We start from the raw sequence: 17,096 nt of genomic DNA, 5'->3' as shown, positions 1-17,096 counted from the left end.
AAGCCCAGCAGCGCCTGTACTTTCTGAGAAGACTGAGGAAAGCACATCTCCCACCCCCCATCCTCACCATGTTCTACAGAGGGACTATAGAGAAGATCCTGTGCAGCTTCATCACTGCCTGGTTTGGGAATTGCACCGTGTCGGATCGCAAGACCCTTCAGCGGATAGTGAGGACAGCTGAGAAGATCATCGGGGTCTCTTTTCCCTCCATCACAGACATTTACACCTCACGCTGCATCCGCAAATCTGCCAGCATTGTGGATGACCCCACACACCCCTCTCACACACTCTTCACCCTCCTACCGTCTCGCAAACGGTACAGATGCATTCGGGCCCTCACGACCAGACTGTGCAACAGTTTCTTACCCAAGGCCATCAGACTCCTAAACACTCAGAAACTGGACTGAAAGAACACACACATACATATATACACACACAACTGTGCATCCTCCATCCTCTTTGCAATTTTTTTTGCAAGTTTTTGCACATTACATAATGCTGCTACAATATTTATTATACTGTACATAGGCTGCTACTTCTTATGTTTACACTATTTCATCAACTTATATTGTACTCTTTGCACTATTGAGACTGGATTCACTTTCTAATAGAACTGTGTACTGGTCGGCGCTGCACTGGGACTTACTGTGCCCATTGTCTATCCCAGTAGTCATTGTACTGTCTTGTGCTGTCTGCATGTGTTTGCACTTGTGCACTTTATGTAAATTTATGTAGTCCCTTGTAGTTCTGTGTTGTTCTGTGTTTGTCTTATGTAGCACCTTGGTCCTGGAGAAACGTTGTTTCGTTTCACTATGTACTAAATGGTTGTATATGGTTGAAATGACAATAAACTCCACTTGACTTGACTCTAACCTTAACCTCAATAAAAAAATATATTTTTTTCACTTTTAGTTTTTAAAATAAATGTAAATAAAAATAAGATAAAATACATGCCCCCTGCTGTACATAAAATGTGTAGAGCAGTGATAAAATCTGCCTTTTGTGAAACCTAATTCTTGTATATGTCATTTCTATGCTGGAATCAGCATCAAACTACATTCACCAAGTACATCATGGCCTACAAACATGGTTGCCTTGGAATACGATTCCCTTCGCCCACTCTCATTGCCACATTCACAATCACTTGATTACAAATCATTCACTCCTGATTTCAATCACACACACACCCTATATAAACAAACTCTGGACTCTCAATCTTTGTAAAGTGTCATTCAGTGTTGTTTATTCACCTGACATACCTGACCTTCAATCTTATCCGCAAATGGCCAGTGTGGCGGCACGCTTTCATTCCAACCAAGCAGGAGCCACACTTGATTTCTTGTTCACCTTAGTCTCCAATCAACTACCAAGTATGCCTCCAATTTTGCCATAATGAAAGCCTGCAGCCACACAGGCCCTTTGCGGATAAGATTGAAGGCCACTGTACTAAGCCTTTTGGTTCTGTGTATGCTCATCTGGTATTTGATCTTGCTTTGTTTTTCTGGTTTTTGGTTCTGATTTTGTCCTGGTTATCCTATTTGCGGATTGCCTGAACTCTTGCCTGTTTTTAACCACAATTTTTGCATAACATTTTGGAACTGTCTGTCAGTCCTATTTTTTATAATAAAGTAAGTGTGTAACTTCAGCCATCTGCTGCCTGACAGTACACTTCACCTTCAGCATGGATGCAGCAGAAGTGTTGGACTGGCGCCAAGAGCTAGTGGCTCAGTACCAGCCAGTGGGGGATCAGCAACAGCAGCTATCCACTCTCAGCACTAAACTCACACAGCTAACCAACTCACACTTTTTTATGACACAAAGTTGCACAGTTTATCAACATGCTCAAAGACAAAGCACTAACCCGGGCAACAGTGGTCTGGTCACAGTGTGGGGAACACACCATGTCATATTACCACTTCAATGAGCTTTTTTTGTCATATTTTGATCACATTCCTGATAAAAAATAGGAGAACAACTCCTGAAAGTCAAGCAGGGCAATCGTAGTGCCACTGAGTTGGCACTTGAGTTAAGAACACTCATCATTGGCTGTGGATGTAATGAGCCAGCTCTCAAAATGGCCTACTGGTGTAAGACTTCAGCCAGAGAGATAGCCCTCGACCACCTACCACTGGCAAGATACAGGCCACTGGTACGGAGAAAGAGTTGATGAGAAGAACTCTTGACCTTTCATGAGGGCAAGGAATTCCCATCAGCTGGGATTAGGCTAAAAGCATCAAAAGTGCCCAGAAATCATCTGCCTAATCTACACTATTTGGGCACATTGACAAGCCACTCACCTATTATCCAATGAGGTCATCATAAAACAAGGTTGTTTGACAGGGCACCACTTAAGAGCATTCCTTCACCAGAGTGTTTAATCTCTACTGACCCTTGCCAGGTACAGATGTGTTTATGACCAAGCCATACACTGGAACTGTGCAAAGCAAGGACACGCAAAAACAGTCTTCTTGGGGGACACCCCTAACCATCACAATTTCACAAAAAGACCATTTTCCTTGATATAGAAAAGGAAATTTCACAGGACATTCATAAACATTTAGCGACATGTGTATATAGGTGCAAGGTGAAGTGAATAACATTGATTATCTCATTACAATGGCACCTGTCAAGGAGTGAGATATATTAGGCAGTAAGTGAACAGTCAGTTCTTGAAGTTGATGTGTTAAAAGCAGGAAAAAATGGGCAAGCATAAGGATCTGAGCTACTTTGACAGGGGCCAAATTATGATGGCTAGACGACTCAGTCCAGGCATCTCCAAAACGGCAGGTCTTGTGGGTGTTCCTGGTATACAGTGGTTAGTACCTACCAAAAGTGGTCCAAGGAAGGACAACCGATGAACCGGCGACAGGGTCATGGGCACCCAAGGCTCACTGATGCACGTGAGGAGCGAGGGCTAGCCTGTCTGCTCCAATCCCGCAGAAGAGCTACTGTAGCACAAATTGCTGAAAAAGTTCATGCTGACTATGATAGAAAGGTGTAAGAAGACACAGTGCATTGCAGCTTGCTGCGTATAGGGCTGTGTAGCGGCAGACCGGTCAGAGTGCCCATGCTGACCCATGTCCTCCGCCAAAAGTGCCTATAATGGACATGTGAGCATCAGAAATGGACCATGTAGCAATGGAAGAAGGTGGCCTGGTCTGATAAATCACATTCTCTTTTACATCACGTAGATGGCCAGGTGTGTTTGTGTTGCTTACCTGGGGAAGAGACGGCACCAGGATGGACTATGGGAAGAAGACAAGCCGGCAGACGCAGTGTGATGCTCTGAGCAATGTTCTGCTGGGAAATATTGGGTCCTGATATTAACGTGAATGTGATTTTGACACATACCACCTACCTAAACATTGTTGCAGAAAAAGTACACCCCATCATGGCAACCGTATTCACTAATGGCAGTGGAGTCCATGCCTCAAAGGTTTAGAGCTGTTTTGGTGCCACAACGGGGATCTACACAATATTAAGCAGGTGGTTTTAATGTTATGGCTATATATATATATATGTATATATATATATATATATATATATATATATATATATATATATATATATATATATATATATATGTATGTATGTATACAGAAGAGCCTGCTGGTTCTGGTGGGAATGTTCCTGTATCTCTTCTTGGAAGGAAGTAGGTTGAACAGTTTGTGATTGGGATAGAAGGAGTCCCTTGTGTGCTCTATGCAAACATCTACTGTGGTGAAGATGTTCAATGGTTGGTAGTTGGGCACCAATGATGTGTTGGGCTGTTTTCACCACCCTTTGCAGGGCTTTTCCTTCAGACACCATGGAGCTGCCATACCACATTGTGACAGAGTTGGTCAGGGTGCTCTTAATGGTGTAGCAATAGAAACTAGTCAAGATCTGGGGAGACAAATGAACTTTCTTCAGCCTCCTCAGCAAGTATAGACACTCTTGCACCTTTCCAACAAGAATTGAAGTATTATGGTGCCAGGACAGATCTGCAGAGATGTGGACACCAAGGAACTTGAAGCTGGAGACACGCTCTACTTCAGTTCCATTGATGTAGATGGGAGAGTGTCTGCTACTTATGGATTTCCGTAAGTCAACAATGAGCTCTTTGGTCTTCTTGGCGTTGAGGGTGAGGTTGTTAGCGGAACACCATGCTGTTAGTCTTTGGATCTCCTCCCTGTAAGCCGACTCATCATTGTTGCTGATGTGACCTACCACCGTGGTATCATCTGCATACTTGATGATGATGTTGGAGTTAAGCACACAGTCATGGGTAAACAGCGAGTAGAGCTGTCGTCTCAGCAGACAAACCTGTGAGACGCCAGTGTTCAGGATGAGGGTAGAGGACATGTGATTGCCCAACCTAACAGCTTGGTTAGGAAGTCCGGAATCCAACTACATGTGGAAGTGCTAATGCCCAGGTCATTGACTTTGGTGATCAGTTTATTGGGGATGACAGTGTTAAATGCAGAGCTAAATTCAATGAATAGCATCCTTATGTAAGTGTTGTTGTTGTCCAGATGGGCGACAGCTGAATAAAGAGCAGTGGAAATGGCGTCCTCTGTCGGGTGGTAGGCAAACTGGTGGGAGTTCAGTATAGGTGGTAGGCCCGCTATGAGGTGACTCAAAACCAGTTTCTCAAAGCATTTTGTTATAATGGGTGTGAATGCAACAGGGCAGAAGTCATTCAAGCACACTGCAGTAGAATGCTTAGGCACCAGTATGATGGTTGTTGTCTTCAGGCATGTGGGGACAGTTATCTGGGCCAGTGACAGGTTGAAGATGTCAGTAAAGACCTGTGCCAGCTGTTCAGCACATGCCTGGGTATGCCATCAGGGCCAGAGCCCTTATGTGGATTTACTCTGCTCAGTGCTGAAAGCACATCTGTTGTGGAGAGTAAGAGGGGATGATCAACAGTAGAAGGTCACCATAGTTTGCTGCCTGCTGCCTTGGTCAAAGTGAGCATAAAAATGATTGAACTCATCAGGGAGGAAGGTACTGCTGGTTGGGAGAGTCTGTGTTGTTGGTTTGTGGTCAATGATGGTCTGGCTGCCCATCCACTTGCATCTGGGGTCAGAGTTGTGTGGAAGAGCTCCTCAATGTGAAGTTCTTAAGAATGTTTAACTTTCCTAATGCCCCTTTTCAGGTTGGCCCTGGCTCCTGCTGTAGGCCTCTGCATCACCAGATTTAAAAGCAGCATATCTTGTTTTCAGCAGTAGTGTGACCTCAGAGCTCATCCACAGCTTCTTATTAGGAAAGGTTTTCACATGTTTGAGGGTTGTGAGATTGTCTATACATGTCTTAATATAGTCCAGGACCAAAGATGTATAAGTGTTCAGATCTGTGTGTGAGCCCCAGGTGGTCTGTGAGGGAAACATGCTCCAGTAAGTATCTTGAAACTTGTGTTGTACTGAAGAAACCACCCCCTCTGGTCATACCTTCATTGTAGCATGTACTTGGGTAGCATGAACAAAGATAATTGATCAGACTGGGCCAAATGGGGGAGGGTGGTAGCCTTGTATGCCACAGCAATGTTTGTGTAAACATGGGCCAGTGTATTGTCCCCTCTGGTAGAGCAGGAGACATTCTGGTGTAATTGTGAAAGTACAGTTCTTACATTGGAGTGATTGAAATCTCCAAGAAAAAATGCCCCATCCAGATGTGCAGACTGTTGCTTACTGAGAGCTGTGTGCAGTTCTTCCATAGCTAGTTTAGCATTAGCATCTGGAGGAATGTAAGCTGCAGTCACAACAATGGCTGAAAATTCTATAGTTAAATAGAAGGGTCTGCACTTAATCATTAAATACTCTAAATTAGCAAAGCAATGACTTTCAGTTACAGTAGAGCCCATGCACCATTATTTGTTAACGTAAGTGCACAGACCTCCTCCTTTGCTCTTACTAGAGTCTACTGCCGTTCTGTCTGCCCTGAAGACACTGCAACCCTCTAGCTCAGGGGTGTCCAACCTTATCCATAAAAGGCTGGTGTGGGTGCAGGTTTTCATTCAACCAAGCAGTTTACAATGTTTACAATGTTGACAATGTTTGCACTGCACTGCCACTTTAATTCCACTCAAATGCTGTATCTACTATGTTTTTCCCCCTACTGCACTACCACATCACACACTGACATTGTATTCTTTTTCTTTTGTGTATATATTTACTAATGTATGTTTATTCTTATTTGTTTCATTTATAATGTCAAATCACTTTTCCATTTATAATGTTAAATCACTTTTAGTATACTTCTAACTACCTGTGCTGCTGTAATAGGTAAATTTCCCTGTGGGATGAATAAAGTGATCTATCTATCTATCTATCAGCTTTTCCCTGCGTTCCCAAGTGTTTGGCATGGCGGTTTGATTCCAGATACTGTGATACTACTGAACTTTGTTTGGCTCTGTTATCATATGTTAATTAGTCCTACTCATGATTTTATTTTGAACCTTAGATATTGGTACCTCTTGATTTTATCTATATACACATACAGTATATCCTTTGTACTGTTTAAATCATTCCAGTTCAGTTGTTTATCTTGTCTGGTATGCTATTGTCTTGTTCCCATATATATATTGCATTACTCTAATATCTTGCTTTATTATTAAATTGTGTAAAGGTTTTGCCTATGTGTGTATCTCTTGTCACAGGAGTTGTAGCATTTCACATATCACATCAAGCAAGTGCTGGCTTGCCTACTCCAAAACAGTCTTTATGTTAAAGGTGAAAAGTGCGAGTTCTATGTGTCTCATGTCTCATTCCTTGGCTAGATCATCAGTTCAGAGGGGGTGTTCCCAGACCAAAACAGGCTCACCGCCATCAAGGAATGAGCCACATCAACCACAGTTTTTTTTTTACCACAGAGATTTCCAGGTTTTGGCAACTTTTACAGGAGGTTCTTCAAGGGGATTCAGCTCCATTGCAAGCCAACTGACCTCACTGTTGAAAAGGGGCCCCAACAGGCTAAAATGGAATCTGGCAGCTGACCAAGACCTGAAATGGGGGCCTTCACCACAGCTCCTATGCTCAAGCACCCAGAACCAAGCAAGCTGTTCATAGTGGAAGTAGATGGAGGTAGATGCCTCAGCACGGGGTTGGCACAGTGCTTTCACAAAGGTTTGGAGAAAGACCCAAGCTCCACCAGGTGGGCTTCACCCCTGAAAGAAATTATGACATTGGAAACAGATGTAGGAATCGAGACTATCAAATTAAGGAAACTAACTGTCTCTACAACCACACAGAGGACAAAGACATTCCTTCACACCCAACGGACCTAAGATGGCTCCGGCCTGTCTAGATTAAACGACAGGTCATTAAACATTAAGGGATGATAACGGTCATCGGAATGCAAGAAACCCCGAAAAGAGGGTGTAAATTACTCCTCCGTGGGACTAACCTTGGATTGACCACCCTTAACAGATGCCTTTTGTTTGGATTAGGGAACTGGTTGAGATTTATTACACTAAACCCTACTCAGCTTCAAGTGACCTTTTTGTTCCCAACTGAATCAGCAAAAGGGCCCCAGACCTGAGACTCCTCCACTTCTTGGAATGTCTTTTTCTTTCTCTGCATCTGCCTTATTTTATTTCAATATAATCGCTCAGTTTGTGTTAAATCTGTATGGGGAATATGCATTCCCACAACCTGTATTAAACCAGAGGGCAAGAGTTAACTTACACTTCAGCCACGGCGACTTCTCACATGGTGGGAAGTCCAGTGTTACCTCCAAATCATGTACTCTAACCAGCATTATATTACAACCCCACTATTAATGGAATTGTATAATATTAAGTCTGTTTCTTTCTGTAAACACGCCATTATACCCAGTAGCTAATGGCCATGGCTAATGTATGTCATGTGTGGTATCTGCATGCTTGTCTTCATGTGCTGAAGCTGTTGATGATTTGCAATTCTCAGTACCTCATATCATACATGTATTATAAACATTAAAGGTAAATAAGACCACATTACATGGACATTAAAAAGGAGGCAGCCCGGGAGGGGTCGCTTGCAAATTAGCTGGAGGGCCAGCCAAGCCACTCTCCAATCATCTCCAAACCGGCCTGCGGTTGGTTGAAGACCTCAAGAGGCCGGCTCATCTAAACTAACATAAAAACCACATGCCCAAGCAAGAAAACACACAGAGAAACACAGAAACACAGAACACCTCGACCAAGAAAAGAACTGAGCCGGAGTTGGAGCTGGAGCTGGAGCTGAAGCTGGAACCCGAACAGAGCTGGAACAGCAAGAGAACCTGCCTCAGAAGGTCCCAAGACTGGCAACCTCGAACTTCGCCTGAATCAACTTTTCTCCCAGCCGTTCAGACTCCAGCCTCCCTCTCCGGCGACGATCCATAACTCCTCTAACACCCTCCAACTCCGATCCGACTAGAACCTGCTGACCGACACCAACTCCTTCCACTCATCACCCAAGCAAAGCAAGTATTGATACCTCCCAACTTCATTTAAGCTGGTGCAGTAAACCTAAAACCCTTTTTGATCAACTAATGCTGATACAGAATGATGGATCACTCAGGTCAGGGTCTAGTAAAATGGTCATGCATATGCTTCAGAACTCAACTCTCTGGTTATTATCACTGGTTCTTCTCATGTCACATACCCACATGTATGAATGTGTATGAATGTGTATGTCTGTGTGCGTGTTGATTGTGTGTGGTAAGTTAGGATGTGTGTGCGTGTTGATTGTGTGTGGTAAGTTAGGATATGTGTGTAGTAGTTAGGATTTGTGTGTGTTGGTCATGTGTGTAGTAGTTAGGATATGTGTGTAGTAGTTAGCCTGTGTCTGTAGTAGCTTAGTACAATAAAGTCTCGTCTATGTTCAAGGTGATGTTGTTCTGTGATTTCCTGCTCACCATCTGAGTTCCTAGTCTGCCCGATCTGTAGTACCGTGCTCTATAAAGGTTGTCCTCAAGGGAAGTTATTACTGTCGACGGCCGCGACCGTAATGACTTGCCAGAGTGAATAAGACGCCTCATCAAACCTATTTTGATAAAATTCCCTAAGATAATCAATATTACTGATTACATTAATAATCTTTACGTCATAATGAGTATAAGACACAACTAAGTCAACATCTAATGAGCTAAAAGTTCTTATATAATGGTGGAGAATACGTCAGCTTAATTTAAATGAGCTAAACTTTCCCTACATATTGGTGGAGAATACGTCAGCTTAATTTAAATGAGCTAAACTTTCCCTACACAGAGAACTACTCAAGTTAGTCCTAGAAGAATGGCAGCACAGACCAAAAGAACCTTGAATATCTGAAAACAGGCAAGAGACTAAATTCACACCCAGTTTAATGGGCACTGTTCTACTACAGGTTTCATTTCAGCATCTCCTATTGGCCTGATTCCAAGACTGGCTCTCTGTCTCGAATTTATCCAGCCCTATCCAAAGATCCTGGTGATAATCACATCCTCTGACAGGCATGCTTTGTGGGTGCAATTACTTTTGACATTGACCAAGAGGTAACACAAACCCGTAACACCAAGCATGGAAAAGCACATACCAACAAATTGAACAAGTGGCTCAAACCAGCCTCTGGGTCAACTTCCCCAATACCAACCAGGTGACTGACTAGGGACAGTAAAGTCACACAAGGTTGCGTTCACTAGGGGTGTAACGTACGAGATCTGCACTGTATGAAAACCGCCACATAAATATAATGGTATTATGTTATAAAAATATAATGGTATTACGTTATGGCAGTATTACGGTGAATTGCTAGTGACACTGTAATATGTTCTTTATTTTTCCAGTGCCAAAGCCATAACAGTAATGCCATAATATTTTTATAAATACTATTGATTTTTTGTGATTGTAGTATTGTAAAACTATTTAAAAATAATTTAGGAAAAATACTTTTTAAAAATCTTTATAATAACTGATATTATATAATGCAATAATACGAATCATATGACAACCGTCTGTGGTCTCCCAGTGGTTTATAACATGGTCAGCATTTAATTCACAACAAAACAAAACAAAAGAAAACATGAATGCCTTCATCTCCGAAAACATTTTTGGTCTTACATTTCATAATAAACTCGGGGGAGCTCAGTGCCAACTGGTGTCTCGCCATTTTTTTTTTTTTTTTGAATTTAGGACTGTGTGCGAAGGATTGCAGGTGATTAGAGGACGCGAAGGATACATTGATGCATGCTTCAAAATTCAACCAAATGAAAGAAACAAAACGAAGGCTGCCTTCTAAGGATCCTTCAAATTGAGACGGCCTTCCACGGCGTTTGATGACGTGGCACCCGAGATATGCAGCCTTACTAGGATGCAGCCTTCTGTTTGAGAAACACCGCTTGTCACTTTCACATTCACCTGATTACTAATCATGCACACCTGGTTCAATCAACCACACATCATAAATAAACAGACTCTGGAGTCTCAAACTTTGCAAAGTGTTGCTCAGTGTTGTTTATTCACCTGACTTACTAAGCCTTTTGTTTCTGTGTATGCTCATCTGGTATTTGATCTTGCTTTGTCTATCTGGTTTTTGATTCTGGTTTTGTCCTAGTTATCCTGCTTGCTGATAGCCTGAACACTTGCCTGTTTTTGACCATAATTTTTGGCTTTCCTGTCCTATTATATAATAAAACACTTTTGCAACTGCAGCTGTCTCTGCCGCCTAAAATATACATAGGCTTAATTTCTCTAGAAACAACACATATCCCTAAAAGTTTGTACTTAAACCTCCTTAGCCCCTCCATATATATATATATATACAGTCATTACAATTTTTGAAATTTTGCTTCTGTACACCACCACAATGGGTTTGAAATGAAGCAATCAAGATGTGAAATGTAGACTTTCAGCTTTAATTCAAGGAGGTTAACAAAAATATTGCTTTAATTGTTTAGGAATTACAGCCATTTTTTGCATGAGTACCTTCATGTTCCCTGGCTCAAACGTACCTGGACAATTTACTGAACAGCAGTTTCAAGGAGATAAAAGGTCTGGAGTTGATTCCAAGAGTTGAATTTGCATTTGGTAGCTATATATGGGAAGAGGTGTCGATAAAGGAAGCCATCATTAGGCTGAAAAAACAAAGCAGACCTATCAAAGCAGAAACTTTATGAGTGGCCAAATCAACAATTTAGTACATTCTTAACAAGAAGGAATGCGCTGGCAAGCTCAGCAACCCCAAAAGAAGAAGACAAGCAAAGTGGATGATTGCAAAATTCTTTCCTTGTTGTAGAAAAACCCCTTCAGAACATCTAGCCAAGTCGAGGAGGTAGGCATATCATTGTCAAAGTCTACAATCAAGAGATGCCTTCATGAATGTAAATACAGATGGTATACCTCGAGATGCAAACCACTGATAACACTCAAGAACAGAAGGGCCAGAATAGATTTTGCAAAGAAACCTCATAAAAAAAGCCTGACCAGTTCTGATGCAAGATTACCTTGTACCAGAATGATGGGAAGAGAAGAGTGTGGAGAAGGAAAAGAAGGGCTCATGATCCAAAGCATATCACATCATCTGTCAAACCTGGTGTAGGCAGTGTTATGTGTGCAGCAAAGTGTGGAGCACAAGCCTTGTTGACCTGGCAAACTGTACTGTAGTCGAAGCCAACATTAGCACTTCAGAGAGTATTTATGAAAGTGATTGCTCTGACTGGGATGACTGGGAGCAGGGCTTCAAAATAACAATCCATCTACACACCAAATGTGGGTAAAAGGTGGTAATGGCAAATAACTTCATTAATCCTCACTGGTGTACATTGGTGTAGAATATACACTCTCCATTCACTTTATTAGGTACACCTATACACCTGCACTGCATGTTCTGGTTTTTGTATTTCAGAAACTGCTGATCTCCTGGGATTCTATGTGAAATTCCCAGGAGATCCACAGTTTATGACATACTCAACCATGCCACGATCAAAGTCACAGAAATCAAACTTTTTCTTCATTCTGATGTTTGATGTGAACATTAACTGAAGCGCTTGACCTTTTTTGCATTGCGCTGCTGCCACATGATTGACTAATTAGATAACTGCATGAATGTGCAGGTATAGAGGTGTTCCTAATAAAGTGGACAGTGAGTGTATATGAAGTAACTGTATTAGGCCATGCACATTTTCTACAGTCAGCTTAACAGTTCACAGGCCAAAACTTAGTTTGGTCAGTCATGCAAACAGAGCAAGTGAATAGAACTTACAGACAATGAAGAACAGAAAAGAGTGGGAAAATTGGAACAGCGGGTCAGTTGGTTAGTGGTATCATTAGAGTCCATCACTAGACTGACAATAATGGCTGTTTGTGTTGTCATTGTTGAATGAATTAAACCAGATATAACTGAGCTACCCTCCTGTCCCTTAATGACATCACAAAGCTCATCGCCTCTCTGATTTGTCCAAACTGAATGGTCATACCCAGAACATCCAGAGCATGTCTATAAATATGTGATGACTATATCTTTTGAGAATTGATCCAGCAAAAGCTTTGGACAAAGTTTGTGATGTTATTCCTTGTACTACTCCTTTCTCTTAGCATGGCAAATGGAGAAAATTGCCAAATCTTGGAAAACCCAGCATATCCTCTGCTGTCTAATGATGGAGATGTGATAATTGGAGCTGTTTTTTCAATACATGATGGTACACAGATGCAGTCACTGCCATATACTGAAAAACCTCAACCTTTAATCTGCATTAGGTTTGTTATAGTCGGCAATTTCGTATTGGACTCATTTTTAGGAAAGGTGTATTTTATTTCTGCACTTTATTTCTTTTAGTTCTCATTTTATATTAAATATTCCATTTGATTTTTCATTATGATTTTTAATATTTGTAGATTTAACCTCAGAGAATTACGCCTTGCTCAGACCATGACTTTTGCAATCGATGAAATCAACAAAAGCAACAGCTTGCTCCCAAATATTTCAATTGGCTACAGGATTTATGACAATTGTGGCTCAAGAATGTTGAGTATGAAGGCAGCCATGGCTTTGATGAATGGTCAGGACATAACAGCAGATGCCTGCTCTGGACAAGCAGTAGTACAAGCCATCATAGGGGAGTCAGAGTCTACTCCTACTATAGCACTCACAAAAACTACAGGGCCTTTTAAGATCCCAGTGGTAAGGATCAATGATTTTAACAATTATTTAATAGAATTTATTTATTAGTTAAAAAACACACTTGAAATTTTGAAAAAGAAATGCTTACAGTTAAGTCATTACATATCTATTTTTATCTATGTACTAATTATAAATTCTCTAAGATGAGTCTCTTTAGCCTCAACAGCTAAGAGAAGCTTAATTAAACTTTGAGAAACTATTCTTGCAAGGAGGTAAATTGTAATTATGTTTAATATTTGATCAAATGTGCATGTTTAGTCTATATATCGCTTTGAGAAATGTATGTTATTCTTACAAGCAGCGCAGTGGGTAGGTAGTGGGTAATATTGTGGTCATGTTGCTGTCTGATCGGGGGACTGGCTACTCTAAATTGCCTGTAGATGTGAAAGCTTGTGTGATTGTGTATATGGTGTCCTGTGATCTGGGGTGAATGCTCCTGCCTTGCGCCCAGTGTTTCTGGGCTTGGCTCCGGCTTTACCATAAACCTGACCAGGATAAAATATTTAAAAATAATTAATGAATTTTATTCTTACTATCAGCATTAACCCAGCCACTGGGAGTGTACTCTCAGTGCTGGTCACAAGCCCGGATAAAACGGGAGGGTTGCATCAGGAAGGGCATCCGGCGTAAAACCTTTGCCAAAATCAAACATGCGTATCAATGATTTATGGGGTACATAATACATAAACTTTGTTTTCACAGACTATAATATTCTTTTAGTTTTTTATTTTATTTTTTACATTTTTTGCCAGTTGATATTTTCCCTGTTAAACAGGCTTCTGTCTAAGAGCAAATAAACATGTAAACACTTTGAGATGCAATAAGATACACTAAAACAGCCTTTAATATTTTATCTACCTTTCTCTCCTCAGATAAGTCATGCTGCCACATGTGAATGTTTGAGCAACAGAAAAGAGTATTCTTCTTTCTTTAGGACCATAGCAAGTGACTACTACCAGAGCAGAGCACTGGCATATTTGGTCAAGCACTTTGGCTGGTCTTGGGTGGGAGCTGTAAACAGTGATAATGACTATGGCAACAATGGAATGGCTATTTTTCTGAATGCAGCAAAAGAGGAAGGAATATGTGTTGAGTACTCTGAGAAATTTGAGCGGTCAGATACTGCCAAAATCATGAAAGTGGCCGATATTATTAAGAGAGGCACAGCCAAAGTAATTATTGTATTTCTTGCCCACTTTGATATGAACATTCTAATAGATCAGCTTATTCTAAAGAATGTCACTGGCTACCAGATGATTGGTGTTGAAGCATGGATTACTGCTGTCAATCTAGTTACACCAGCAAGTTACAATGTATTGGCTGGATCCATTGGTTTTGATGTGGGAAAATTGAACATTCGTAGTTTTGCTGACTATGTGGTAAATGAATTTTGGCAAACAGCTATCCCTTGCATGAATACAGAAGGAAACATTTCTCAAACCGAAAATAACTGCAGCAAATATGAAGATATGATTCCATTTAAAAACTACAAAGACGATATATCAGAACTGAGATATGCAAAAAACATCTACGATGCAGTTTATGCTGTAGCACATTCTCTACATAGCCTGTTGAGATGCACAGAAAACAAGAGTTGTGAGAAAGACAAAACAATACAACTATGGCAGGTATCACAAAGAAGAGAAGCAAAGCAGGCTATGTCCATGACTGATATTGTCATGAAATGAAAATTTGTTTGAATACTTGTTTTCTTTACCTTTTGAAGGTTATTGAGGCTCTTAAAAAGGTAAATTTTACCACCCAATTAGGAGAACAGGTGTGGTTCGACAGCACTGGGGCAACGGCTGCAAAATACGATGTGGTGAACTGGCAACGAGGGTTCAATGGAAAAGTGCAGTTTAAGGCAGTGGGTTATTATGATGCCTCACTGCCAAGTGGACAACAGTTTGTCCTAAACACTGAAGATATATTCTGGGCTGGAGAGAAAAGAGAGGTATATATATATATATATATATATATATATATATATATATATATATATATATATATATATTGTATTCTAATTCTATGTTTTAATTATAACCTTTTCTTTTTTTTAATTAACTAGGATATTTAAGTCCCTATATAACTTTTTTGGCAAAAAACAATGTTCTTAAAATGTATCTATAACCTACTGAATATACATGAAAGGTTTTACACCAAAATAGTTCTTCAAAGTTAAATATCCTGCTTATTAATGAGCATATGATTATGGCTCAACATCTTTTTTGGAATTGTCAGACAGAACCTTATAAATTGAAGGCTCTGAAACATCCAAATTAAAATAGATTATTACCATATGGACACATTGTTACAGTTGTATCTCAAACAAAAAGTAATGACTTCAGCTTTAATATATTGTTCACATTAGAAGCCAACATCTATGTGCAGTGAGAGCTGTCCTCCAGGAACCAGGAAAGCTGCACAGAAAGGAAGGCCTGTCTGCTGCTATGACTGTCTACCATGCGCAGAGGGAGAGATCAGTAACCAGACAGGTAATTGCAGCATTACCAGTTTTCAAAGACATGTTGTTAATTGTACATTGTGTATCCTCCTTTTATTATTTAGGATACAATTCCTGAACAATGGCATTAATAAATGAGCATATAAGATGAAGTTTATTTTCCTTCCTAATACGAATAACCATGATTATTTTGCAGATTCAAATAACTGCGAGCAGTGTCCAGGAGAATATTGGTCTAATGCTGATAGAGATAAATGTGTGTTAAAGGTCATAGAGTTTCTTTCGTTTACAGAGGTTATGGGAATAATACTGGTATTTTTTTCTTTGTTTGGAGCTACATTAACTGTGTTAGTAGCTATTTTATTTCTAATAGAAAAGGACACTCCCATTGTTAAGGCCAACAACTCTGAGCTGAGCTTCCTGCTGCTGTTCTCCCTGACTCTGTGTTTCCTCTGTTCACTTACTTTCATTGGACGGCCCTCTGAGTGGTCCTGTATGCTGCGCCACACAGCATTTGGGATCACGTTTGTCCTCTGTATCTCCTGTGTACTCGGGAAAACAGTAGTTGTGTTAATGGCCTTCAGGGCTACACTTCCAGGCAGTAATGTTATGAAATGGTTTGGGCCTCTACAACAGAGACTCACTGTTCTTGCCTTTACTCTCATACAGGTCCTTATTTGTGTGCTTTGGTTAACAGTTTCTCCTCCGTTCCCCTACAAGAACATGAACTACTACAAGGAAAAGATCATATTAGAATGTAATTTGGGCTCAGCTATAGGTTTCTGGGCCGTGCTGGGTTATATAGGAGTTCTTGCTTTCTTGTGCTTTATTTTGGCTTTTCTAGCTAGAAAGCTGCCAGATAATTTTAATGAAGCTAAATTCATCACATTCAGCATACTCATATTCTGTGCTGTGTGGATAACCTTTATTCCAGCTTATGTTAGCTCTCCTGGAAAATTTACTGTAGCTGTGGAGATATTTGCTATTTTGGCATCCAGTTTTGCGCTACTATTCTGTATATTTACGCCTAAATGTTACGTTATTCTGTTTAAACCTGAACTAAACACAAAGAAAAATTTGATGGGTAAAATGGCCTCTAAATCACTTTAATAAATAAGTTTTTCAATTTGCAAAGGTATACTTCATCATTTTAGCTGAAGAATGTTGAACTTGGAAATATAATGTTGAATATAATTAATTAATTACACATCTAATTACATTAGATGAGAACAGATTAAGTGTATCATAAAAACTGGAATTGTGTCTTATCTCTGTCTGTAGACAGATTTTTTTTTATTAAACAACATGCATGATTGTAATCAGTTTACAAATTAAATCAGTTTAATTTTGGCACAAAGAATATGTGATATATCAATTTTCATCAATAAATCAATCTGTTATAACAGAATAAAGACAAATCTCCACAACCAAACTGTAAAAATGCTTGTACTAGATAATGGGTTGTCAGTCCTCTACTTCTAAAGTGTATCTGATATTGTGTCCATCATATCAGCAGAGGGCACTGACCA

General features: G+C 40.3%; 1 protein-coding gene across 1 annotated transcript; it reads left to right on the top strand.

The window, feature by feature from the left end:
- The first annotated feature begins 8,110 nt into the window (after nt 1-8,110).
- On the top strand, nt 8,111-16,677 carry LOC113534730 (extracellular calcium-sensing receptor-like). Its single transcript, XM_053235012.1, has 7 exons — nt 8,111-8,256; nt 12,518-12,679; nt 12,818-13,103; nt 13,976-14,731; nt 14,830-15,057; nt 15,478-15,598; nt 15,764-16,677. Exons 1-7 carry the CDS (start codon nt 8,111-8,113, stop codon nt 16,675-16,677), a joined length of 2,613 nt encoding a protein of 870 aa, XP_053090987.1.
- The last annotated feature ends 419 nt before the right edge of the window (nt 16,678-17,096 follow it).

The sequence above is a fragment of the Pangasianodon hypophthalmus genome, chromosome 6 (assembly GCF_027358585.1).
Source record: "Pangasianodon hypophthalmus isolate fPanHyp1 chromosome 6, fPanHyp1.pri, whole genome shotgun sequence".
Lineage (NCBI taxonomy): Eukaryota > Metazoa > Chordata > Actinopteri > Siluriformes > Pangasiidae > Pangasianodon > Pangasianodon hypophthalmus.
Note: the sequence above shows the minus strand (reverse complement) of the source record. Positions and strands in the feature narration are given on the sequence as shown.

Coding starts and splice junctions, on each gene's coding strand:
- LOC113534730 (XM_053235012.1), top strand. CDS start 8,111: ATGCCCAAGCAAGAAAACACACAGAGAAACACAGAAACACAGAACACC. Junction 8,257..12,517: donor AAGAGAACCTGCCTCAGAAG/GTCCCAAGACTG, acceptor CCTTTCTCTTAG/CATGGCAAATGGAGAAAATT. Junction 14,732..14,829: donor AAACAATACAACTATGGCAG/GTATCACAAAGA, acceptor TACCTTTTGAAG/GTTATTGAGGCTCTTAAAAA.